General features: G+C 31.4%; 1 protein-coding gene across 1 annotated transcript; it reads right to left on the bottom strand.

The window, feature by feature from the left end:
• Window positions 1-1,447: 1,447 nt before the first annotated feature.
• LOC125779236 (tigger transposable element-derived protein 4-like) lies at window positions 1,448-24,101 on the bottom strand. The gene is made up of 4 exons (XM_049459874.1): window positions 19,624-24,101; window positions 11,223-11,528; window positions 4,036-4,314; window positions 1,448-1,492 (listed from the first exon to the last, which is right to left on the bottom strand). Exons 1-4 carry the CDS (start codon window positions 20,422-20,424, stop codon window positions 1,448-1,450), a joined length of 1,431 nt encoding a protein of 476 aa, XP_049315831.1. The 5' UTR covers window positions 20,425-24,101.
• Between the last annotated feature and the right edge of the window lie 2,803 nt (window positions 24,102-26,904).

Raw genomic sequence — 26,904 nt, forward strand, 5'->3', positions numbered from 1 at the left:
AATTAGTGAAGAGATTAACCGTTCGATTCTGTACTGTGATACAGTCACAAATCTCTAAATTTGAGATTTTAAGTTAGAGACAATTTTTGTGACTTGAGACGTTTTTGCTATTCTGTAAGTGACAGTCACAAAATCTATTACATTTCATTGTTCAGAGATGTTTTTACAATTGCATGAAAATGCAAATGTCGATAACAGGGTTGGGCATTTTTGCACTACCACTAAATTGCACTACCACTGTCTATTCAGTGGTAGTTAAACAGCAAAATCCACTATCACTGAAAATTTAGTGATAGTGAAAAAATGCACTATCACTTAACCTTTAGTGACAGTGAAAAACAAATTGCACTACCACTAAATCTTTAGTGATAGAGAAAAACAAATTGCACTACCACTAAATATTTAGTGATAGTGAAAAAAATGCACTATCACTAAACCTTTAGTGAAACATGAGCTTTAACTAAATACATTTGAATTTATATTTTATGGCCGATATTAATTATCAACTAGTTTGTTGATAAACATGTTTCTTGGTATATAGGCGGTATAATTAAACGTTGTCATTAAGCCAATCCAACGAAATAAAACATGATTTCTTGGTGTCAAGTGCGGACTACTTGATTTGGCAGTCTCAAAATTGCACTGAAGCTCAGTAGTAATGCGATATCACTAAACCTTTAGTGAAACATGAGCTTTAACTAAATACATTTGAATTTATATTTTATGGCCGATATTAATTATCAACTAGTTTGTTGATAAACATGTTTCTTGGTATATAGGCGGTATAATTAAACGTTGTCATTAAGCCAATACAACGAAATAAAACATGATTTCTTGGTGTCAAGTGCGGACTACTTGATTTGGCAGTCTCAAAATTGCACTGAAGCTCAGTAGTAATGCGATACATATGTTTGTATGAATGTTCAAATGTACACTGGGGAGCAAAAAGGAATGCATGTTTGCTTTTTTGTCCAGTAGAAATATCACAACACCTACGACAAGTTAAATAATTACAAAACAATGAAAAATGTTCTAAAATGTTTACGTTATATGAAAAAAAATCATCATCAAACTTTCAAAAAACCTTTGGTAAAAATTGTATCATGAAAATCAATGCTAATATCTGAAAAGAGCAAATAGTATATACTCGGTTTTGAATACATTGCCTCATACTGCTTCAGCTTATACATATACATACATAATCTTATTTTTATTCTTCAAGAAACAGTGTTATGTTACTGAAAAATGTTTATTATCACTAAAGGTTTTCACTATCACTAAATGTTTAGTGGTAGTGCAATTTGTTTTTCACTGTCACTAAATGTTTAGTGGTAGTGCAATTTGTTTTTCACTGTCACTAAATTTTCAGTGATAGTGGATTTTGCTGTTTAACTACCACTGAAGAAGTAGTGCTAGTGAAACCTAATTGCATTTATTTCTTAGTGCACTATGCCCAACCCTGGTCGATAACAAATATTAAATTTTCTATAACCTAGTAAGAAAGCATAATTACCGATAAAAATAAAAATATATGTTGACTTTGATTTATAATATTTACGAAATTTATGTAAAATTGATTTATTGTTATATGGTGGGAACATTGTATTAAACTGTGTGTAAAAAGAAGCCGCTGGTTAACATTTCTTCTGTGGAATATCCGGACTGACTTCGATAAAGATCATAGACCCTAACGTCGATTTACCCTGCGATTCTGTTACGTGAGACAGTCTCAAGTCTCTAAATTTGAGAGTTTAATAGCGGGATTCTGTAACCAGTCTCTAGTCTCTATTTGAGACATTTTGAGGCAAAGTCTCAATTTGAGACTAGTTACTATTCACTAAACAGTCTCTAGCGTTAGTCTCAAAATATTGAGACCTGGCAGTTAGCAGGTCACAAAACTAAAAAGAGCTCTTGTCTGCCATTTTGAATATACTGAATAGAGATCATCATAGATATTAATCGATTGTCGTTTCTTTATATTTTGTAAGCAACTCAAACACGAAAAGATGAAAAATAAATCAATTTTACATAAATTTCGTAAATATTATGAAACAAAGTCAACATATATTTTTATTTTTATTGATAATTATGTTTTTTGACTATGTTATAGAAAATTTAATATTTGTTATCGACATATTTATTTTCATTCAAGTGTAAAAACATCTCTGAATAATGAAATGTAATAGATTTTGTGACTGTCACTTACAGAATAGCAAAATCATCTCAAGTCTCAAAAATTGTCTCTAACTCAAAATCTCAAATTTATAGACTTGAGACTGTCTCACGTTACAGAATCGCACGGTAAGTTATAGACATTTTTTGAGGCTTGAGACGATTTTGCTATTCTGTAAGTGACAATCACAAAATCTATTACATTTCATTATTCAGAGATGTTTATGCACTTCAATGGAAATAAATATGTCGATAACAAATATTAAATTTTCTATAACATAGTCAAAAAACATCATTATCAATAAAAATAAAAATATGTGTTGACTTTGTTTCATAATATTTACGAAATTTATATAAAATTGATTTATTTTTCATCTCTTCGTGTTTGAGTTGCTTATAAAATATTGTTACAAAAGTAGTATTAAGTTGTATTTGTATTGCTATATGCATCCCTTATTATGAACAATAGCTGTAGGTATATGGAATAGCATTTGTCTTGTTGTAGACATCTGGCGCCGCGGCTGTCTGCTTGTCTAAACAATAGCTGCATTTGGCGCCGTATAGCATTATGTTCTTATAATTCCCAGACGCAATATTCTAGAAGGACACGTCGGCATCAGCGAGGAGTGCGTGGCTATATAAGCCATGGCAGCGCCAACGTAATCAACCAGTGCTAAGAGTAAACTGCTATAGTGTAGACGAGTTGTAAAATAAAGAGATTTAGTTGAAGTGAATTAAACGGCTTTTGGTTTTATTTGTCAATCCACAGATACGAACCTAGTAAAGTAAAACTAGCAAGGAGTAAATTCGCAACAATATAAAGAAACGACAATCGATTAATATCTATGATGATCTCTATTCAGTATATTCAAAATGGCAGACAAGAGCTCTTTTTAGTTTTGTGACCTGCTAACTACCAGGTCTCAATATTTTGAGACTAACACTAGAGACTGTTTAGTGAATAGTAACTAGTCACAAATTGAGACTTTGCCTCAAATAGAGACTAGAGACTGGTTACAGAATCCCGCTGTTAATCCTGCTTGAATTTAGTTCAAGGGTGCGCTACCTATTGGTGATATTTTTATCACATACGTTCCCTTGACCTTTGAAGATTATTACATTTCTAAACCTTGGTGCCAATAGCAGAGAGCGTATATTTATAGAGAAGGTTCACGATATCAAAAATTTAGGGATATTTCAATTTTGGGATATTTACTGTTTTGGATGAGTGCATTTCACCACAGAAAATTATTAGCACATTTCACCACTTAACATCAGGGGCACGACAATAACAGAACTGAGTAGTTGTTGGAGCCAATGGGAAAAAATATGTTAATTTCAATGTTTAGAAATGTACGCTTACAGATTCGTATATTTACAATGCGCAAACGACTGCATATAATTTATATACATACATACATACAGTAGAATCCGGTTATAACGACATTCAAGGGACCGATGAAAATACGTACGTCGTTGTAACCGGTCGACGTTCAAAATGAATTTAGAGATTATTTTTTTTGCTTTTACGCTTCCCCTAGTGTTTTCATACTAACTGTAGTACGCTGGAATATTTTTTTTTGCTATTAAAAAACCGTTTTCAGTAAAAATAAAATTTATTCCAATTCAAATTATGTATACATACATATTATCAACATATGTACTCGTACATAGTAATATACATACGTACAATTATACAAATTTACTTCAAAAAGTCTGTAATTTTACCTTGTTTTTTCTTGTTATGGTGAAAATAAGAATCGCGTACAGCATTATGAAGAATATATTTTTTGCAGATTCATCAACGAAATTAGCATGTACAAATTGATTTAAAATTTCTGCAGATTTTAGAGCTTCAGATACGCTTGGAGATGAAGAAATCTGGTCATTTTCATCAGCGCTGTCATCACTATCACTCTTGTCGACAATTACATTTTGCACAATTGCTTCATCGGTTAGTTCTCCACATATTGCAAGATTATTGTCAATACTAGAAAATTCCTCGATTTCTTCTGTTGATATGGGTAGGCTACTTTCAAAAGCACTTGCCCAAACTGAGAGCGGAACATCATCTTCATCATCAAAATCAGATGATATTGAGGTGCTGGTAACGCCTATATTCGCGATAGAAAATCCAGCATGCTTGAAACAGTTGGAAATCGTTATTTCAGAAACCTTGTTCCAAGCATCATACGTCATAAGAATGGCATTAAGTATTGTAATCTTCACTTGCTCAACCTTGTTATTTTTATTGTTATCGTGGTCGTTGATTAGTTTTAGAACAAGGAATTTTCGAAAATATGATTTAAACGCACGAATTACTCCTTGATCCATAGGTTGCAATATGGATGTAGTATTCGGTGGTAGAAAAACTAGAGTAATGCTTCTCAAGTCATCGATTTTATGGTGTGCTGGACAATTATCAACCAAAAGTAGGATTTTTTTTTTCGTTTTCTCGAGTTCACGATCCCAATCACGCACCCATTTTGTAAAAATATCAGATGTCATCCAGGCTCTGCTATTACTAACATAATCGACAGGTAACGACCGTACGTTTTTGAAACATCTTGGACGCTTTGGCTTTCCAATTACAAGCAATTTTCTTTTTATTGTACCACTCATGTTTGCTGCAATTAGCACAGTTAGTCTTTCTTTCGACAGCTTTCCGCCTAAACATTTTTCTCCTCTAAATTTTAAAGTTTGATTTGGTGTCAACTTATAAAATAATCCCGCTTCATCAGCGTTAAAAATCTCATCATCGCTAAATTGGGCTTTCAAATTTGGCCAAACTTTTGCTAACCAGTCGCTCACATCACTCTTTTGGACTCACAGAGATTCACCAGCAACTTTGCCTGCAACAATATTGTGTCTTACTTTGAATCGGCTGATCCAACTTATTGAGCATTCGAAGCCAGAAATGTTAAGCTTCTTAGCAAAATCGAACATTTTCATTGAATAGAGATTCAATTTTGCTTTTATTTTCCTTGATTTTAGATATTGTGGAATGACTAACACCGAACTCTTTTGCAAGAAGTGCATTTGATTCGCCAGCTTCTAAGCGATGTATAATTGCAGCTTTTTCTTCAATAGAAAAACATTTTCTCTTTAGAGCACTCATTGTGGCGCATCTTCTTATTGTCTGACCGCGAAAAAATAACTAACTAACTGACATTTATACATTGAAGACGAGATTGATCTACAAAAATTTACAAAATACATATGTACATAAGTAAATAGCTACTTATGTACTAGCAAAAGACATAAAAACATTGTACCGTACTTTACCGTTATTGATTCCGCAACTGATCGGCGACATTCATTCTTAATAAAAAAGCATGCGTCGTCGTTATGACCAGTAAACTTATCTTAAAATTTCGTGAAATTACGTCGCTAAAGCCGGTATGTACTAGCGAAAGACATAAAAACATTGTACCGTACTTTACCGTTATTGATTCCGCAACTGATCGGCGACATTCATTCTTAATAAAAAAGCATGCGTCGTCGTTATAACCAGTAAACTTATCTTAAAATTTCGTGAAATTACGTCGCTAAAGCCGGTATGTCGCTAAAAACGGTGACGCTTTAAGCAATGTTTTTTTTTTTAATTTGTACTAAAACCAAACTTTAAGTTGCGTTTACGTCGCTAAAAGCGGTCGGACGCTGTAAGCGAGGTCGTTATATTCGGATTATACTGTATGTATGTATATTTTCTATATATTTTATATCAAAGCACACAAGCGTGTATGTACGTTCAAATTGAACTATTTCATGATGAATTCCTTAAAATCTTTGGAAATATATAATAAAGTCATACATGCATTATTACCTATGTATGTAAATCTTTAATTAATGTAGGCTTGATAAGATATATACATACATATTTATTTACAGGTCAGGTTTTTAAAAGTTTTGATAACATGTTAAAAGACCAAGCGGTCGCACATATTCACGTATGTAATTATGTGTGCAAATAAACTTCCCTTGTGTGGGAAGTATTAAAAAAATATATTCCGTTCCGCTACGCGCGGTAGAAATTAAACACAAGTGCTGGTTTGAGTGACAATATATGGTGCGCTTTGATCATCAAGATGATCACTCAATACGCTTGCCGATTATACACTGATCTTTATTAGTAAAAGCACTTATATTTATATTCTTATAATTCTATGCTTATTACTAAAGATGCTTTGGCATTACATTAAGTGATGAAATGCCAGAGCATTGGATTTCCAATTATTCTCATTATCAAAACAAATAATGGAATATTGGATTTTGCTTACTTATCAAAACAAGTGATATATTGATTTCTTATTAATTAGAGTATTCTGCTGACCAAGCAGTAATACTGTGAGAAGATACAATTTGTTTACATTTAGCGTTAAGTATCTGTGTGGCTGCTGCCGTTAACTCCCCCCTCTATAAGATGAATCGTCCCCGATTCAGTATCATTTTTTGATATTTTGTAAATGCTCTCTAAAATAGCATTATATGACAATTCTTGAAATTTTAATTTTTTGCTTTGCTTATTGGTTTTATATATTTTTTTTAATTTTAAAATCTTATAGATTATGTATATTTTTATTAATAGTACAAGTATTACAATTATATACCAGAAAAGTGAATGATTTTTAAATTCTTTAATTCTTTCACTCAAAATATTTATGTTTTCAAATTCAAATTCTTTGTTTTTTGTTTCAATGTATTCTATAATTTCAAAGTTATTAATATGATTATTTTTTAAATAATTCCAAATTTTACAATCAATATTTTCGTAAGTTATATTATCAATATTTGTATAATTTTCAAATGTTACAAGGTAAACTCCATTTATGGCAGAGTCATCTATAGTATGATTTCCAGAGACTAATATTGCTCCTTCTTTAATTATATCTATGTCTTTATGTTTTTCTTTAATTTTTTTACATTTCCCTTTTTTATTGGACAAAATATCTGATAGGCAAGTATTTTTATTATTAATTTTACAATAAGTATTTATCATTTCTCTTTTGCAATTTTTAATATTTATATATTCTTTTTTGCATTTCGCAATTTCATTATTAATTATTAATTTACCATCTTTTTGTGGAATTGCTCTTACTTCATAATATTTGCAATCATATATAATTTTTGGATACTTAATATATATAACTATTACATCTTTATTTTGTACTATTTTAAAATTTGAAATATCTATTATATCAGTTATTGTCAATCGTCCATGTTCATTCTTAATTATACTTTTAATCTCGTCTAAATTTAAAATTGTCGGGTTCAAAATTCCCATTTTTCCTATAGCTATTGTATTAATCATATTTTGTAATTCAGTTATTAGGAATTGATTTTTCCGTTTCATTAGAATTTTAATATTTGAGTTTTCATTAATGTTATTGATTGTTTCAGTTAATTGGTTAATAATTCCAAAAATTTTAGAATTTGTTGTGTATTGTTTATTATTATTGTCAATTAATTCGTTTAATTTATTATTTACTAACACTAGGTCGTCATGGTCTGGTGTTCCTGCTATCCACTTCCATAATGTACCTATTTCATTTATTCCTCTCCTATATCTTGTATCTTTAATTTGTAGTTGTTCTAATAAAGTTTCTATGAGTTCTATTTCTGGATCTGTGTCTAAATCATTAATATATGCCTTGTCTTGTTCATTATTTTGTTCAAAATTTTTATATCTGAGTTTTTTATTATAATAATTTGTGTCTGAACTTATAAGTTCTCTAAAGTATGTTAAATTAGTGATGTGAAAAATATTTCCGTAGTCATTATACAGGGCTACATCTCCGTCTTCTAATAATACGTAATCTTCTCTTGTGTAGTCCACAATGTCTGTCATTGTATTGGTAATTAGTGTTAGAATAATTAGGGGTATCATCCTCTAAAAATATATGATTAAGATTTAATATTATCGTTATGTACTATTCTATTCCTGTAGTTAATTCTAACTTTATTCCCTAAGTCTTCTTTTACTACCTGTTTCTTGTATCTAGGATTTAGTTTATTTCTCTCTCCTGTAATCTTTTCATATATAACATCTCCGCATAAATATGTTTTATTAATTCTACTTTTATTGTGTCTTTCTAGCATCTTAGTTTGTGCTGATAAAAGTTTGTCTGGTAAAATATCATGAGAGACTTTATTATAAAGTACTTCAAATGGTTTCTCATTAGTTACCGAATGTATAGTTTTATTATATTGTTGGGCAGCTCTAAATATTGATTCTGAAAAGCTTATTAAATTATATTCTTGTTTAATACATCGTGAAATTTCAATTATTGTTGAATGTACCCTCTCAATTTGACCATTCGTGGTACTATGATTTGGGTTACAAAAAAATATTTCTATTTGAAGTCTCTGCATCAAGGACTTAAATTGTACCGTAGTGAATCCTGGTTCATTATCAATTGTTAACTTCTTTATAACGGGTGATTTTTTTGAGGTTAGGATTTTCATGCATTAGTATTTGACAGATCACGTGGGATTTCAGACATGGTGTCAAAGAGAAAGATGCTCAGTATGCTTTGACATTTCATCATGAATAGACTTACTAACGAGCAACGCTTGCAAATCATTGAATTTTATTACCAAAATCAGTGTTCGGTTCTTTTCTTTTTTATCGACAAATTTTGTTCAGCGATGAGGCTCATTTCTGGTTGAATGGCTACGTAAATAAGCAAAATTGCCGCATTTGGGGTGAAGAGCAACCAGAAGCCGTTCAAGAACTGCCCATGCATCCCGAAAAATGCACTGTTTGGTGTGGTTTGTACGCTGGTGGAATCATTGGACCGTATTTTTTCAAAGATGCTGTTGGACGCAACGTTACGGTGAATGGCGATCGCTATCGTTCGATGCTAACAAACTTTTTGTTGCCAAAAATGGAAGAACTGAACTTGGTTGACATGTGGTTTCAACAAGATGGCGCTACATGCCACACAGCTCGCGATTCTATGGCCATTTTGAGGGAAAACTTCGGACAACAATTCATCTCAAGAAATGGACCCGTAAGTTGGCCACCAAGATCATGCGATTTAACGCCTTTAGACTACTTTTTGTGGGGCTACGTCAAGTCTAAAGTCTACAGAAATAAGCCAGCAACTATTCCAGCTTTGGAAGACAACATTTCCGAAGAAATTCGGGCTATTCCGGCCGAAATGCTCGAAAAAGTTGCCCAAAATTGGACTTTCCGAATGGACCACCTAAGACGCAGCCACGGTCAACATTTAAATGAAATTATCTTCAAAAAGTAAATGTCATGAACCAATCTAACGTTTCAAATAAAGAACCGATGAGATTTTGCAAATTTTATGCGTTTTTTTTTTAAAAAAAGTTATCAAGCTCTTAAAAAATCACCCTTTATTAGGGAAGCTTTGTAATATTTCTAACACTTTATCTTCTAAATTAATCTTATCTTCGATTTGCTTAATAACCAAAAATTTGGAATAGCTATCTATACACGTAATGAATTTTAAAGATTGCGCATAGAATATATCCATGTGTATCTGTACTCCTTCCTCTGTAGGTATTGGGACCTCTCCAATTGGTATTTTTATAGGGTGTCTATCATATTTGTTTTTATTACATATGTCACAATTCCTTACATATTCTTTGAATTGTTTTCTCATTTCAGGCCAATAATATTTTTTGCAAATTTGATCCAAATTTTCTTGGTAACTTCTATGTGCTCGTGTATGCGTTTGTTCAATTATAATTCCTTGGTCTTCTCTGTTCGTTATGTCAATTGCAAAATTTTTCGTATATATGAATTTATTAGTAAATGTTTCTCTTATTTTCGCTTGTATTTCGTACAGATCCTCTATTGAGCAATGTATTGCCGTAACTATATTTGGTTTGATGTATTCCTTTAATATTGTGATTAAATTATCAACAGTATCGTATTCAATTAAATATCTAATTTTCCCAAATTCTTGAATTTGCTCCTGTATTGTAAATCTATTTTTACTTAGTAAAATTTGTTGTTTAAATTGGTTTAATGGTTTTTTTGTCTCGGGTATCTGAGTATGATCACTACTTTCAGCTGAATGTTGGGTTACTGTGGTTGACGATTCGTCGGATAAATTATTGAGAAATTGTCGTGATAGAGCATCTGCTACCACATTTGTTTTACCTGGTTTATATATAATTTTTGCTCCATATTCTCCAATTAAAGCATGCCATCTTTTCATTTTGGCATTTGGATTTCTAGGTGAGACTGCAAATGTTAGTGGTTGGTGATCAGTATGAATTTCCAAATCTGAAACTCCGTATAAATAATTTCTTAGATTTTTTAATGCCCATACGATAGCGTATAGCTCTTTTTCATTAGTCGCGTAATTTCTTTCTGTTGAATTTAATGTTTTAGATATAAATGTAATAGGTTTGCCCCCTTGGCTTAAGACTCCACCAATAGCTTCATTTGATGCGTCTGTCGTTAATATAAATGTTTCGTTAAAATTTGGTTGAATTAATTCGACTTGATCTACTAATATAGACTTCATTTTCTCAATTGCCAAAAGTCCTTCTTGTTCCAATCTAATTTTAATTTTTTTGGACATATGTTGTGAAACTCTTCCGTTTTCACCTGATAAATGTATTGTTAATGGTTTTGCTATTTTAGCATAATTTTTAATAAACTTCCTGTAATATCCAATCATTCCTAGGAAACTTCGTAACTGTCGTAAAGTTGTTGGAACCGGAAAATTTAAAATTGTTTCAACTTTTTTTGGATCTGTCTTTATAACATTCTTTGCAACAATATATCCCAAAAATTCTACTTCTTCTTGGTATAATTTAGATTTTTGTAATGAAATTTTCATATTTGCGTTTTTTAGAACTTCTCTTGTTATACTTAAATGTTTTTTATGTTCCTCGAAGCTTTTTGAAAATACGATTATATCGTCAATATAAATGTGACAAAATTTTCCAATAAAGTCCCTTAAAACATTGTCCATCGCCCTTTGAAATATACTAGGCGCGTTTTTTAAACCAAATGGCATTCTTAAAAATTCGCTGTCATCACTATCATTCTTGTCGACAATTACATTTTGCACAATTGCTTCATCGGTTAGTTCTCCACATATTGGAAGATTATTGTCAATACTAGAAAATTCCTCGATTTCTTCTGTTGATATGGGTAGGCTACTTTCAAAAGCACTTGCCCAAACTGAGAGCGGAACATCATCTTCATCATCAAAATCAGATGATATTGAGGTGCTGGTAACGCCTATATTCGCGATAGAAAATCCAGCATGCTTGAAACAGTTGGAAATCGTTATTTCAGAAACCTTGTTCCAAGCATCATACGTCATAAGAATGGCATCAAGTATTGTAATCTTTACTTGCTCAACCTTGTTATTTTTATTGTTATCGTGGTCGTTCATTAGTTTTAGAACAAGGAATTTTCGAAAATATGATTTAAACGCACGAATTACTCCTTGATCCATAGGTTGCAATATGGATGTAGTATTCGGTGGTAGAAAAACTAGAGTAATGCTTCTCAAGTCATCGATTTTATGGTGTGCTGGACAATTATCAACCAAAAGTAGGATTTTTTTTTTCGTTTTCTCGAGTTCACGATCCCAATCACGCACCCATTTTGTAAAAATATCAGATGTCATCCAGGCTCTGCTATTACTAACATAATCGACAGGTAACGACCGTACGTTTTTGAAACATCTTGGACGCTTTGGCTTTCCAATTACAAGCAATTTTCTTTTTATTGTACCACTCATGTTTGCTGCAATTAGCACAGTTAGTCTTTCTTTCGACAGCTTTCCGCCTAAACATTTTTCTCCTCTAAATTTTAAAGTTTGATTTGGTGTCAACTTATAAAATAATCCCGCTTCATCAGCGTTAAAAATCTCATCATCGCTAAATTGGGCTTTCAAATTTGGCCAAACTTTTGCTAACCAGTCGCTCACATCACTCTTTTGGACTGACAGAGATTCACCAGCAACTTTGCCTGCAACAATATTGTGTCTTACTTTGAATCGGCTGATCCAACTTGTTGAGCATTCGAAGCCAGAAATGTTAAGCTTCTTAGCAAAATCGAACATTTTCATTGAATAGAGATTCAATTTTGCTTTTATTTTTCTTGATTGTAGATATTGTGGAATGACTAACACCGAACTCTTTTGCAAGAAGTGCATTTGATTCGCCAGCTTCTAAGCGATGTATAATTGCAGCTTTTTCTTCAATAGAAAAACATTTTCTCTTTAGAGCACTCATTGTGGCGCATCTTCTTATTGTCTGACCGCGAAAAAATAACTAACTAACTGACATTTATACATTGAAGACGAGATTGATCTACAAAAATTTACAAAATACATATGTACATAAGTAAATAGCTACTTATGTACTAGCGAAAGACATAAAAACATTGTACCGTACTTTACCGTTATTGATTCCGCAACTGATCGGCGACATTCATTCTTAATAAAAAAGCATGCGTCGTCGTTATGACCAGTAAACTTATCTTAAAATTTCGTGAAATTACGTTGCTAAAGCCGGTATGTACTAGCGAAAGACATAAAAACATTGTACCGTACTTTACCGTTATTGATTCCGCAACTGATCGGCGACATTCATTCTTAATAAAAAAGCATGCGTCGTCGTTATAACCAGTAAACTTATCTTAAAATTTCGTGAAATTACGTCTCTAAAGCCGGTATGTCGCTAAAAACGGTGACGCTTTAAGCAATGTTTTTTTCAAAAATTTGTACTAAAACCAAACTTTAAGTTGCGTTTACGTCGCTAAAAGCGGTCGGACGCTGTAAGCGAGGTCGTTATATTCGGATTATACTGTATGTACAGTGACTCACACGTCTAACCGGACGCGTGCATTGCCAATGATGGCACCCTCCAATCATATAGTGAACATTTTAAAAATGATACATATGATACATCAAATTAAAGGAAAAATCTTCTATTTTATTTTTAGAAACTTAAAAATAGTAATAAATTTATTCACTGCGTATAATTAGTATAGAGAAATAGCTCGCAACATATAAAATTTGTTCCACACAACTAACCGGAAAATTACAAGAAGTAACCTTCTACAAGTAACGATACTTCTGATCGTTGTGGAATTCCACTGGAATAAACACTGAATATTATTTTCAGCATATTAGTAGTTACCGGTAAGTCTGTGAGTAAGCCACACAACAATATGACACCCCCACGTGCTCATTCTTGTATCGAAATTCTGAAGCTAATTATTCAGTTATGGGAAGAAAGAAAAACCATTAAAGATATTTCGGAGATTGTGAAAAGAATTAATTCAACTGTCTTCGATATTATAAAAAAGTTTGAGAAGGAAAATAGGATCAATAATATTAGTAGAGCTGGTCAAGGAAAGAAGCTAACACAAGCCGAAGAAAAGTTTACACTGAAAATTGTTGAAAAAAATCCATTTTCCTCGGCGGAAAATGTAAGAAACATATTGGAAAATGATAAAGGGAAGAAGGTTTCAGCTGAAACAATTCGCCGCACACTTAGAAGCTTCGATTTACATGGTACAGCAGTTGTAAAAAAGCCGTACATACACGAAAAAAATAGAATGAATAGGCTAGAATTTGCGAAATTGTATTTAAAAAGGCTTGATGAGTTTTGACAAAGGGCAAATGGCATAATTTTGATTTAGTAATCATAAAACCGTATTATTACTTCTTTTTCAAGGTTCTTTTCACACACGAAAGCAAGTTTAACTTGCAGGGATCTGATGGCTGATGTTTTGTATGGCGGCGTCCCAACGAAGCTTACTTGCCAAAACATACTAGGGCAACACTTAAGCACGGTGGTGGGCCAGTAATGGTTTTAGGATGCATATCGGCTAAAGGAAGGGGCAACCTGCATTTTGTGCAAGGTATTATGTATGGTTTCCAATATGTCGACATTTTAAGGGAAATTTTAAAGCAGTCATGTGTCACATTGGGAATTAAAGACAATTTTACAATTTACCAAGACAACGATCCGAAGCACAAATCGGAGATTGCTCGTATTTGGTTAATATACAATTGCCCTCATGTACTGGGGACACCTGCCCAATCCCCAGATCTGAACGTTATTGAGCACGTATGACAAGAAGTCAGTCGAAAAGTGTACTAAAGACAGTATTCCAATGTTGCTGGGCTCAAAAGGTCTATTTTGGAGGCTTGGAACACAATACCACCAGAATTTTGTCAAAAACTGGTCGCCTCTATACCAAGGCGACTACAAGCAGTTTTATCTGCAAAAGGATATGCTACGAAATTTAAGTAATCATTAGCTTTTTAAAAAATCCGGTTAGTTGTGTGGAACGAATTTTATATGTTGCGAGCTATTTCTCTAAATTTTACGCAGTGAATAAATTTATTACTATTTTTAAGTTTCTTAAAATAAAATAGAAGATTTTTCCTTTAATTTGATGTATCATATGTATCATTTTTAAAATGTTCACTACATGATTGGAGGGTGCCATCATTGGCAATGCGCGCGTCCGGTTAGACGTGTGGGTCACTGTATGTATATTTTCTATATATTTTATATCAAAGCACACAAGCGTGTATGTACGTTCAAATTGAACTATTTCATGATGAATTCCTTAAAATCTTTGGAAATATATAATAAAGTCATACATGCATTATTACCTATGTATGTAAATCTTTAATTAATGTAGGCTTGATAAGATATATACATACATATTTATTTACAGGTCAGGTTTTTAAAAGTTTTGATAACATGTTAAAAGACCAAGCGGTCGCACATATTCACGTATGTAATTATGTGTGCAAATTAACTTCCCTTGTGTGGGAAGTATTAAAAAAATATATTCCGTTCCGCTACGCGCGGTAGAAATTAAACACAAGTGTTGGTTTGAGTGACAATATATGGTGCGCTTTAATCATCAAGATCAAATGATGTTCATCGCATATTTTAAAACTTCACAACACCTTATGGTTGTTTCTATTTTGTTCACACCACTGTACATGTGATAGATCAGTCAATGGTGGTGGAAAATACGTTGCTCTCATTTGTAAATATGGAGTGGTAAAACGTTGCTCTCACTTCCCTCTTCATGTTTGCCCGCGATGATCCCCTCACCGAGCCCTCAAAATGTGCACTCGTGCCCGCACGGGCAAAATGCCACTGAGGGCTAATGTGCCCATCCCTGATCAAGATGATCACTCAATTATACACTGATCTTTATTAGTAAAAGCACTTATATTTATATTCTTATAATTCTATGCTTATTACTAAAGATGCTTTGGCATTACATTAAGTGATGAAATGCCAGAGCATTGGATTTCCAATTATTCTCATTATCAAAACAAATAATGGAATATTGGATTTTGCTTACTTATCAAAACAAGTGATATATTGATTTCTTATTAATTAAAGTATTCTGCTGACCAAGCAGTAATACTGTGAGAAGATACAATTTGTTTACATTTATCGTTAAGTATCTGTGTGGCTGCTGCCGTTAACTCCCCCCTCTATAAGATGAATCGTCCCCGATTCAGTATCATTTTTTGATATTTTGTAAATGCTCTCTAAAATAGCATTATATGACAATTCTTGAAATTTTAATTTTTTGCTTTGCTTATAGGTTATGTATATTTTTATTAATAGTACAAGTATTACAATTATATACCAGAAAAGTGAATGATTTTTAAATTCTTTAATTCTTTCACTCAAAATATTTATGTTTTCAAATTCAAATTCTTTGTTTTTTGTTTCAATGTATTCTATAATTTCAAAGTTATTAATATGATTATTTTTTAAATAATTCCAAATTTTACAATCAATATTTTCGTAAGTTATATATAACAATATTTGTATAATTTTCAAATGTTACAAGGTAAACTCCATTTATGGCAGAGTCATCTATAGTATGATTTCCAGAGACTAATATTGCTCCTTCTTTAATTATATCTATGTCTTTATGTTTTTCTTTAATTTTTTTACATTTCCCTTTTTTATTGGACAAAATATCTGATAGGCAAGTATTTTTATTATTAATTTTAGAATAAGTATTTATCATTTCTCTTTTGCAATTTTTAATATTTATATATTCTTTTTTGCATTTCGCAATTTCATTATTAATTATTAATTTACCATCTTTTTGTGGAATTGCTCTTACTTCATAATATTTGCAATCATATATAATTTTTGGATACTTAATATATATAACTATTACATCTTTATTTTGTACTATTTTAAAATTTGAAATATCTATTATATCAGTTATTGTCAATCGTCCATGTTCATTCTTAATTATACTTTTAATCTCGTCTAAATTTAAAATTGTCGGGTTCAAAATTCCCATTTTTCCTATAGCTATTGTATTAATCATATTTTGTAATTCAGTTATTAGGAATTGATTTTTCCGTTTCATTAGAATTTTAATATTTGAGTTTTCATTAATGTTATTGATTGTTTCAGTTAATTGGTTAATAATTCCAAAAATTTTAGAATTTGTTGTGTATTGTTTATTATTATTGTCAATTAATTCGTTTAATTTATTATTTACTAACACTAGGTCGTCATGGTCTGGTGTTCCTGCTATCCACTTCCATAATGTACCTATTTCATTTATTCCTCTCCTATATCTTGTATCTTTAATTTGTAGTTGTTCTAATAAAGTTTCTATGAGTTCTATTTCTGGATCTGTGTCTAAATCATTAATATATGCCTTGTCTTGTTCATTATTTTGTTCAAAATTTTTATATCTGAGTTTTTTATTATAATAATTTGTGTCTGAACTTATAAGTTCTCTAAAGTATGTTAAATTAGTGATGTGAAAAATATTTCCGTAGTCATTATACAGGGCTACATCTCCGTCTTCTAATAATACGTAATCTTCTCTTGTGTAGTCCACAATGTCTGTCATTGTATTGGTAATTAGTGTTAGAATAATTAGGGGTATCATCCTCTAAAAATATATGATTAAGATTTAATATTATCGTTATGTACTATTCTATTCCTGTAGTTAATTCTAACTTTATTCCCTAAGTCTTCTTTTACTACCTGTTTCTTGTATCTAGGATTTAGTTTATTTCTCTCTCCTGTAATCTTTTCATATATAACATCTCCGCATAAATATGTTTTATTAATTCTACTTTTATTGTGTCTTTCTAGCATCTTAGTTTGTGCTGATAAAAGTTTGTCTGGTAAAATATCATGAGAGACTTTATTATAAAGTACTTCAAATGGTTTCTCATTAGTTACCGAATGTATAGTTTTATTATATTGTTGGGCAGCTCTAAATATTGATTCTGAAAAGCTTATTAAATTATATTCTTGTTTAATACATCGTGAAATTTCAATTATTGTTGAATGTACCCTCTCAATTTGACCATTCGTGGTACTATGATTTGGGTTACAAAAAAATATTTCTATTTGAAGCCTCTGCATCAAGGACTTAAATTGTACCATAGTGAATCCTGGTTCATTATCAATTGTTAACTTCTTTATATTAGGGAAGCTTTTTAATATTTCTAACACTTTATCTTCTAAATTAATCTTATCTTCGATTTGCTTAATAACCAAAAATTTGGAATAGCTATCTATACACGTAATGAATTTTAAAGATTGCGCATAGAATATATCCATGTGTATCTGTACTCCTTCCTCTGTAGGTATTGGGACCTCTCCAATTGGTATTTTTATAGGGTGTCTATCATATTTGTTTTTATTACATATGTCACAATTCCTTACATATTCTTTGAATTGTTTTCTCATTTCAGGCCAATAATATTTTTTGCAAATTTGATCCAAATTTTCTTGGTAACTTCTATGTGCTCGCGTATGCGTTTGTTCAATTATAATTCCTTGGTCTTCTCTGTTCGTTATGTCAATTGCAAAATTTTTCGTATATATGAATTTATTAGTAAATGTTTCTCTTATTTTCGCTTGTATTTCGTACAGATCCTCTATTGAGCAATGTATTGCCGTAACTATATTTGGTTTGATGTATTCCTTTAATATTGTGATTAAATTATCAACAGTATCGTATTCAATTAAATGTCTAATTTTCCCAAATTCTTGAATTTGCTCATGTATTGTAAATCTATTTTTACTTAGTAAAATTTGTTGTTTAAATTGGTTTAATGGTTTTTTTGTCTCGGGTATCTGAGTATGATCACTACTTTCAGCTGAATGTTGGGTTACTGTGGTTGACGATTCGTCGGATAAATTATTAAGAAATTGTCGTGATAGAGCATCTGCTACCACATTTGTTTTACCTGGTTTATATATAATTTTTGCTCCATATTCTCCAATTAAAGCATGCCATCTTTTCATTTTGGCATTTGGATTTCTAGGTGAGACTGCAAATGTTAGTGGTTGGTGATCAGTATGAATTTCCAAATCTGAAACTCCGTATAAATAATTTCTTAGATTTTTTAATGCCCATACGATAGCGTATAGCTCCTTTTCATTAGTCGCGTAATTTCTTTCTGTTGAATTTAATATTTTAGATATAAATGTAATAGGTTTGCCCCCTTGGCTTAAGACTCCACCAATAGCTTCATTTGATGCGTCTGTCGTTAATATAAATGTTTCGTTAAAATTTGGTTGAATTAATTCGACTTGATCTACTAATATAGACTTCATTTTCTCAATTGCCAAAAGTCCTTCTTGTTCCAATCTAATTTTAATTTTTTTGGACATATGTTGTGAAACTCTTCCGTTTTCACCTGATAAATGTATTGTTAATGGTTTTGCTATTTTAGCATAATTTTTAATAAACTTCCTGTAATATCCAATCATTCCTAGGAAACTTCGTAACTGTCGTAAAGTTGTTGGAACCGGAAAATTTAAAATTGTTTCAACTTTTTTTGGATCTGTCTTTATAACATTCTTTGCAACAATATATCCCAAAAATTCTACTTCTTCTTGGTATAATTTAGATTTTTGTAATGAAATTTTCATATTTGCGTTTTTTAGAACTTCTCTTGTTATACTTAAATGTTTTTTATGTTCCTCGAAGCTTTTTGAAAATACGATTATATCGTCAATATAAATGTGACAAAATTTTCCAATAAAGTCCCTTAAAACATTGTCCATCGCCCTTTGAAATATACTAGGCGCGTTTTTTAAACCAAATGGCATTCTTAAAAATTCGCTGTCATCACTATCATTCTTGTCGACAATTACATTTTGCACAATTGCTTCATCGGTTAGTTCTCCACATATTGCAAGATTATTGTCAATACTAGAAAATTCCTCGATTTCTTCTGTTGATATGGGTAGGCTACTTTCAAAAGCACTTGCCCAAACTGAGAGCGGAACATCATCTTCATCATCAAAATCAGATGATATTGAGGTGCTGGTAACGCCTATATTCGCGATAGAAAATCCAGCATGCTTGAAACAGTTGGAAATCGTTATTTCAGAAACCTTGTTCCAAGCATCATACGTCATAAGAATGGCATCAAGTATTGTAATCTTCACTTGCTCAACCTTGTTATTTTTATTGTTATCGTGGTCGTTGATTAGTTTTAGAACAAGGAATTTTCGAAAATATGATTTAAACGCACGAATTACTCCTTGATCCATAGGTTGCAATATGGATGTAGTATTCGGTGGTAGAAAAACTAGAGTAATGCTTCTCAAGTCATCGATTTTATGGTGTGCTGGACAATTATCAACCAAAAGTAGGATTTTTTTTTTCGTTTTCTCGAGTTCACGATCCCAATCACGCACCCATTTTGTAAAAATATCAGATGTCATCCAGGCTCTGCTATTACTAACATAATCGACAGGTAACGACCGTACGTTTTTGAAACATCTTGGACGCTTTGGCTTTCCAATTACAAGCAATTTTCTTTTTATTGTACCACTCATGTTTGCTGCAATTAGCACAGTTAGTCTTTCTTTCGACAGCTTTCCGCCTAAACATTTTTCTCCTCTAAATTTTAAAGTTTGATTTGGTGTCAACTTATAAAATAATCCCGCTTCATCAGCGTTAAAAATCTCATCATCGCTAAATTGGGCTTTCAAATTTGGCCAAACTTTTGCTAACCAGTCGCTCACATCACTCTTTTGGACTGACAGAGATTCACCAGCAACTTTGCCTGCAACAATATTGTATCTTACTTTGAATCGGCTGATCCAACTTGTTGAGCATTCGAAGCCAGAAATGTTAAGCTTCTTAGCAAAATCGAACATTTTCATTGAATAGAGATTCAATTTTGCTTTTATTTTCCTTGATTTTAGATATTGTGGAATGACTAACACCGAACTCTTTTGCAAGAAGTGCATTTGATTCGCCAGCTTCTAAGCGATGTATAATTGCAGCTTTTTCTTCAATAGAAAAACATTTTCTCTTTAGAGCACTCATTGTGGCGCATCTTCTTATTGTCTGACCGCGAAAAAATAACTAACTAACTGACATTTATACATTGAAGACGAGATTGATCTACAAAAATTTACAAAATACATATGTACATAAGTAAATAGCTACTTATGTACTAGCGAAAGACATAAAAACATTGTACCGTACTTTACCGTTATTGATTCCGCAACTGATCGGCGACATTCATTCTTAATAAAAAAGCATGCGTCGTCGTTATAACCAGTAAACTTATCTTAAAATTTCGTGAAATAGAATACATATTTATTTACAGGTCAGGTTTTTAAAAGTTTTGATAACATGTTAAAAGACCAAGCGGTCGCACATATTCACGTATGTAATTATGTGTGCAAATTAACTTCCCTTGTGTGGGAAGTATTAAAAAAATATATTCCGTTCCGCTACGCGCGGTAGAAATTAAACACAAGTGTTGGTTTGAGTGACAATATATGGTGCGCTTTGATCATCAAGATCAAATGATGTTCATCGCATATTTTAAAACTTCACAACACCTTATGGTTGTTTCTATTTTGTTCACACCACTGTACATGTGATAGATCAGTCAATGGTGGTGGAAAATACATTGCTCTCATTTGTAAATATGGAGTGGTAAAACGTTGCTCTCACTTCCCTCTTCATGTTTGCCCGCGATGATCCCCTCACCGAGCCCTCAAAATGTGCACTCGTGCCCGCACGGGCAAAATGCCACTGAGGGCTAATGTGCCCATCCCTGATCAAGATGATCACTCAATTATACACTGATCTTTATTAGTAAAAGCACTTATATTTATATTCTTATAATTCTATGCTTATTACTAAAGATGCTTTGGCATTACATTAAGTGATGAAATGCCAGAGCATTGGATTTCCAATTATTCTCATTATCAAAACAAATAATGGAATATTGGATTTTGCTTACTTATCAAAACAAGTGATATATTGATTTCTTATTAATTAAAGTATTCTGCTGACCAAGCAGTAATACTGCGAGAAGATACAATTTGTTTACATTTATCGTTAAGTATCTGTGTGGCTGCTGCCGTTAACTCCCCCCTCTCTAAGATGAATCGTCCCCGATTCAGTATCATTTTTTGATATTTTGTAAATGCTCTCTAAAATAGCATTATATGACAATTCTTGAAATTTTAATTTTTTGCTTTGCTTATTGGTTTTATATATTTTTTTTAATTTTAAAATCTTATAGATTATGTATATTGTTATTAATAGTACAAGTATTACAATTATATACCAGAAAAGTGAATGATTTTTAAATTCTTTAATTCTTTCACTCAAAATATTTATGTTTTCAAATTCAAATTCTTTGTTTTTTGTTTCAATGTATTCTATAATTTCAAAGTTATTAATATGATTATTTTTTAAATAATTCCAAATTTTACAATCAATATTTTCGTAAGTTATATTATCAATATTTGTATAATTTTCAAATGTTACAAGGTAAACTCCATTTATGGCAGAGTCATCTATAGTATGATTTCCAGAGACTAATATTGCTCCTTCTTTAATTATATCTATGTCTTTATGTTTTTCTTTAATTTTTTTACATTTCCCTTTTTTATTGGACAAAATATCTGATAGGCAAGTATTTTTAATATTAATTTTACAATAAGTATTTATCATTTCTCTTTTGCAATTTTTAATATTTATATATTCTTTTTTGCATTTCGCAATTTCATTATTAATTATTAATTTACCATCTTTTTGTGGAATTGCTCTTACTTCATAATATTTGCAATCATATATAATTTTTGGATACTTAATATATATAACTATTACATCTTTATTTTGTACTATTTTAAAATTTGAAATATCTATTATATCAGTTATTGTCAATCGTCCATGTTCATTCTTAATTATACTTTTAATCTCGTCTAAATTTAAAATTGTCGGGTTCAAAATTCCCATTTTTCCTATAGCTATTGTATTAATCATATTTTGTAATTCAGTTATTAGGAATTGATTTTTCCGTTTCATTAGAATTTTAATATTTGAGTTTTCATTAATGTTATTGATTGTTTCAGTTAATTGGTTAATAATTCCAAAAATTTTAGAATTTGTTGTGTATTGTTTATTATTATTGTCAATTAATTCGTTTAATTTATTATTTACTAACACTAGGTCGTCATGGTCTGGTGTTCCTGCTATCCACTTCCATAATGTACCTATTTCATTTATTCCTCTCCTATATCTTGTATCTTTAATTTGTAGTTGTTCTAATAAAGTTTCTATGAGTTCTATTTCTGGATCTGTGTCTAAATCATTAATATATGCCTTGTCTTGTTCATTATTTTGTTCAAAATTTTTATATCTGAGTTTTTTATTATAATAATTTGTGTCTGAACTTATAAGTTCTCTAAAGTATGTTAAATTAGTGATGTGAAAAATATTTCCGTAGTCATTATACAGGGCTACATCTCCGTCTTCTAATAATACGTAATCTTCTCTTGTGTAGTCCACAATGTCTGTCATTGTATTGGTAATTAGTGTTAGAATAATTAGGGGTATCATCCTCTAAAAATATATGATTAAGATTTAATATTATCGTTATGTACTATTCTATTCCTGTAGTTAATTCTAACTTTATTCCCTAAGTCTTCTTTTACTACCTGTTTCTTGTATCTAGGATTTAGTTTATTTCTCTCTCCTGTAATCTTTTCATATATAACATCTCCGCATAAATATGTTTTATTAATTCTACTTTTATTGTGTCTTTCTAGCATCTTAGTTTGTGCTGATAAAAGTTTGTCTGGTAAAATATCATGAGAGACTTTATTATAAAGTACTTCAAATGGTTTCTCATTAGTTACCGAATGTATAGTTTTATTATATTGTTGGGCAGCTCTAAATATTGATTCTGAAAAGCTTATTAAATTATATTCTTGTTTAATACATCGTGAAATTTCAATTATTGTTGAATGTACCCTCTCAATTTGACCATTCGTGGTACTATGATTTGGGTTACAAAAAAATATTTCTATTTGAAGCCTCTGCATCAAGGACTTAAATTGTACCATAGTGAATCCTGGTTCATTATCAATTGTTAACTTCTTTATATTAGGGAAGCTTTTTAATATTTCTAACACTTTATCTTCTAAATTAATCTTATCTTCGATTTGCTTAATAACCAAAAATTTGGAATAGCTATCTATACACGTAATGAATTTTAAAGATTGCGCATAGAATATATCCATGTGTATCTGTACTCCTTCCTCTGTAGGTATTGGGACCTCTCCAATTGGTATTTTTATAGGGTGTCTATCATATTTGTTTTTATTACATATGTCACAATTCCTTACATATTCTTTGAATTGTTTTCTCATTTCAGGCCAATAATATTTTTTGCAAATTTGATCCAAATTTTCTTGGTAACTTCTATGTGCTCGCGTATGCGTTTGTTCAATTATAATTCCTTGGTCTTCTCTGTTCGTTATGTCAATTGCAAAATTTTTCGTATATATGAATTTATTAGTAAATGTTTCTCTTATTTTCGCTTGTATTTCGTACAGATCCTCTATTGAGCAATGTATTGCCGTAACTATATTTGGTTTGATGTATTCCTTTAATATTGTGATTAAATTATCAACAGTATCGTATTCAATTAAATGTCTAATTTTCCCAAATTCTTGAATTTGCTCATGTATTGTAAATCTATTTTTACTTAGTAAAATTTGTTGTTTAAATTGGTTTAATGGTTTTTTTGTCTCGGGTATCTGAGTATGATCACTACTTTCAGCTGAATGTTGGGTTACTGTGGTTGACGATTCGTCGGATAAATTATTAAGAAATTGTCGTGATAGAGCATCTGCTACCACATTTGTTTTACCTGGTTTATATATAATTTTTGCTCCATATTCTCCAATTAAAGCATGCCATCTTTTCATTTTGGCATTTGGATTTCTAGGTGAGACTGCAAATGTTAGTGGTTGGTGATCAGTATGAATTTCCAAATCTGAAACTCCGTATAAATAATTTCTTAGATTTTTTAATGCCCATACGATAGCGTATAGCTCCTTTTCATTAGTCGCGTAATTTCTTTCTGTTGAATTTAATATTTTAGATATAAATGTAATAGGTTTGCCCCCTTGGCTTAAGACTCCACCAATAGCTTCATTTGATGCGTCTGTCGTTAATATAAATGTTTCGTTAAAATTTGGTTGAATTAATTCGACTTGATCTACTAATATAGACTTCATTTTCTCAATTGCCAAAAGTCCTTCTTGTTCCAATCTAATTTTAATTTTTTTGGACATATGTTGTGAAACTCTTCCGTTTTCACCTGATAAATGTATTGTTAATGGTTTTGCTATTTTAGCATAATTTTTAATAAACTTCCTGTAATATCCAATCATTCCTAGGAAACTTCGTAACTGTCGTAAAGTTGTTGGAACCGGAAAATTTAAAATTGTTTCAACTTTTTTTGGATCTGTCTTTATAACATTCTTTGCAACAATATATCCCAAAAATTCTACTTCTTCTTGGTATAATTTAGATTTTTGTAATGAAATTTTCATATTTGCGTTTTTTAGAACTTCTCTTGTTATACTTAAATGTTTTTTATGTTCCTCGAAGCTTTTTGAAAATACGATTATATCGTCAATATAAATGTGACAAAATTTTCCAATAAAGTCCCTTAAAACATTGTCCATCGCCCTTTGAAATATACTAGGCGCGTTTTTTAAACCAAATGGCATTCTTAAAAATTCGCTGTCATCACTATCATTCTTGTCGACAATTACATTTTGCACAATTGCTTCATCGGTTAGTTCTCCACATATTGCAAGATTATTGTCAATACTAGAAAATTCCTCGATTTCTTCTGTTGATATGGGTAGGCTACTTTCAAAAGCACTTGCCCAAACTGAGAGCGGAACATCATCTTCATCATCAAAATCAGATGATATTGAGGTGCTGGTAACGCCTATATTCGCGATAGAAAATCCAGCATGCTTGAAACAGTTGGAAATCGTTATTTCAGAAACCTTGTTCCAAGCATCATACGTCATAAGAATGGCATCAAGTATTGTAATCTTCACTTGCTCAACCTTGTTATTTTTATTGTTATCGTGGTCGTTGATTAGTTTTAGAACAAGGAATTTTCGAAAATATGATTTAAACGCACGAATTACTCCTTGATCCATAGGTTGCAATATGGATGTAGTATTCGGTGGTAGAAAAACTAGAGTAATGCTTCTCAAGTCATCGATTTTATGGTGTGCTGGACAATTATCAACCAAAAGTAGGATTTTTTTTTTCGTTTTCTCGAGTTCACGATCCCAATCACGCACCCATTTTGTAAAAATATCAGATGTCATCCAGGCTCTGCTATTACTAACATAATCGACAGGTAACGACCGTACGTTTTTGAAACATCTTGGACGCTTTGGCTTTCCAATTACAAGCAATTTTCTTTTTATTGTACCACTCATGTTTGCTGCAATTAGCACAGTTAGTCTTTCTTTCGACAGCTTTCCGCCTAAACATTTTTCTCCTCTAAATTTTAAAGTTTGATTTGGTGTCAACTTATAAAATAATCCCGCTTCATCAGCGTTAAAAATCTCATCATCGCTAAATTGGGCTTTCAAATTTGGCCAAACTTTTGCTAACCAGTCGCTCACATCACTCTTTTGGACTGACAGAGATTCACCAGCAACTTTGCCTGCAACAATATTGTATCTTACTTTGAATCGGCTGATCCAACTTGTTGAGCATTCGAAGCCAGAAATGTTAAGCTTCTTAGCAAAATCGAACATTTTCATTGAATAGAGATTCAATTTTGCTTTTATTTTCCTTGATTTTAGATATTGTGGAATGACTAACACCGAACTCTTTTGCAAGAAGTGCATTTGATTCGCCAGCTTCTAAGCGATGTATAATTGCAGCTTTTTCTTCAATAGAAAAACATTTTCTCTTTAGAGCACTCATTGTGGCGCATCTTCTTATTGTCTGACCGCGAAAAAATAACTAACTAACTGACATTTATACATTGAAGACGAGATTGATCTACAAAAATTTACAAAATACATATGTACATAAGTAAATAGCTACTTATGTACTAGCGAAAGACATAAAAACATTGTACCGTACTTTACCGTTATTGATTCCGCAACTGATCGGCGACATTCATTCTTAATAAAAAAGCATGCGTCGTCGTTATAACCAGTAAACTTATCTTAAAATTTCGTGAAATAGAATACATATTTATTTACAGGTCAGGTTTTTAAAAGTTTTGATAACATGTTAAAAGACCAAGCGGTCGCACATATTCACGTATGTAATTATGTGTGCAAATTAACTTCCCTTGTGTGGGAAGTATTAAAAAAATATATTCCGTTCCGCTACGCGCGGTAGAAATTAAACACAAGTGTTGGTTT

Source organism: Bactrocera dorsalis, chromosome 6, assembly GCF_023373825.1.
Source record: "Bactrocera dorsalis isolate Fly_Bdor chromosome 6, ASM2337382v1, whole genome shotgun sequence".
Taxonomy (NCBI): domain Eukaryota; kingdom Metazoa; phylum Arthropoda; class Insecta; order Diptera; family Tephritidae; genus Bactrocera; species Bactrocera dorsalis.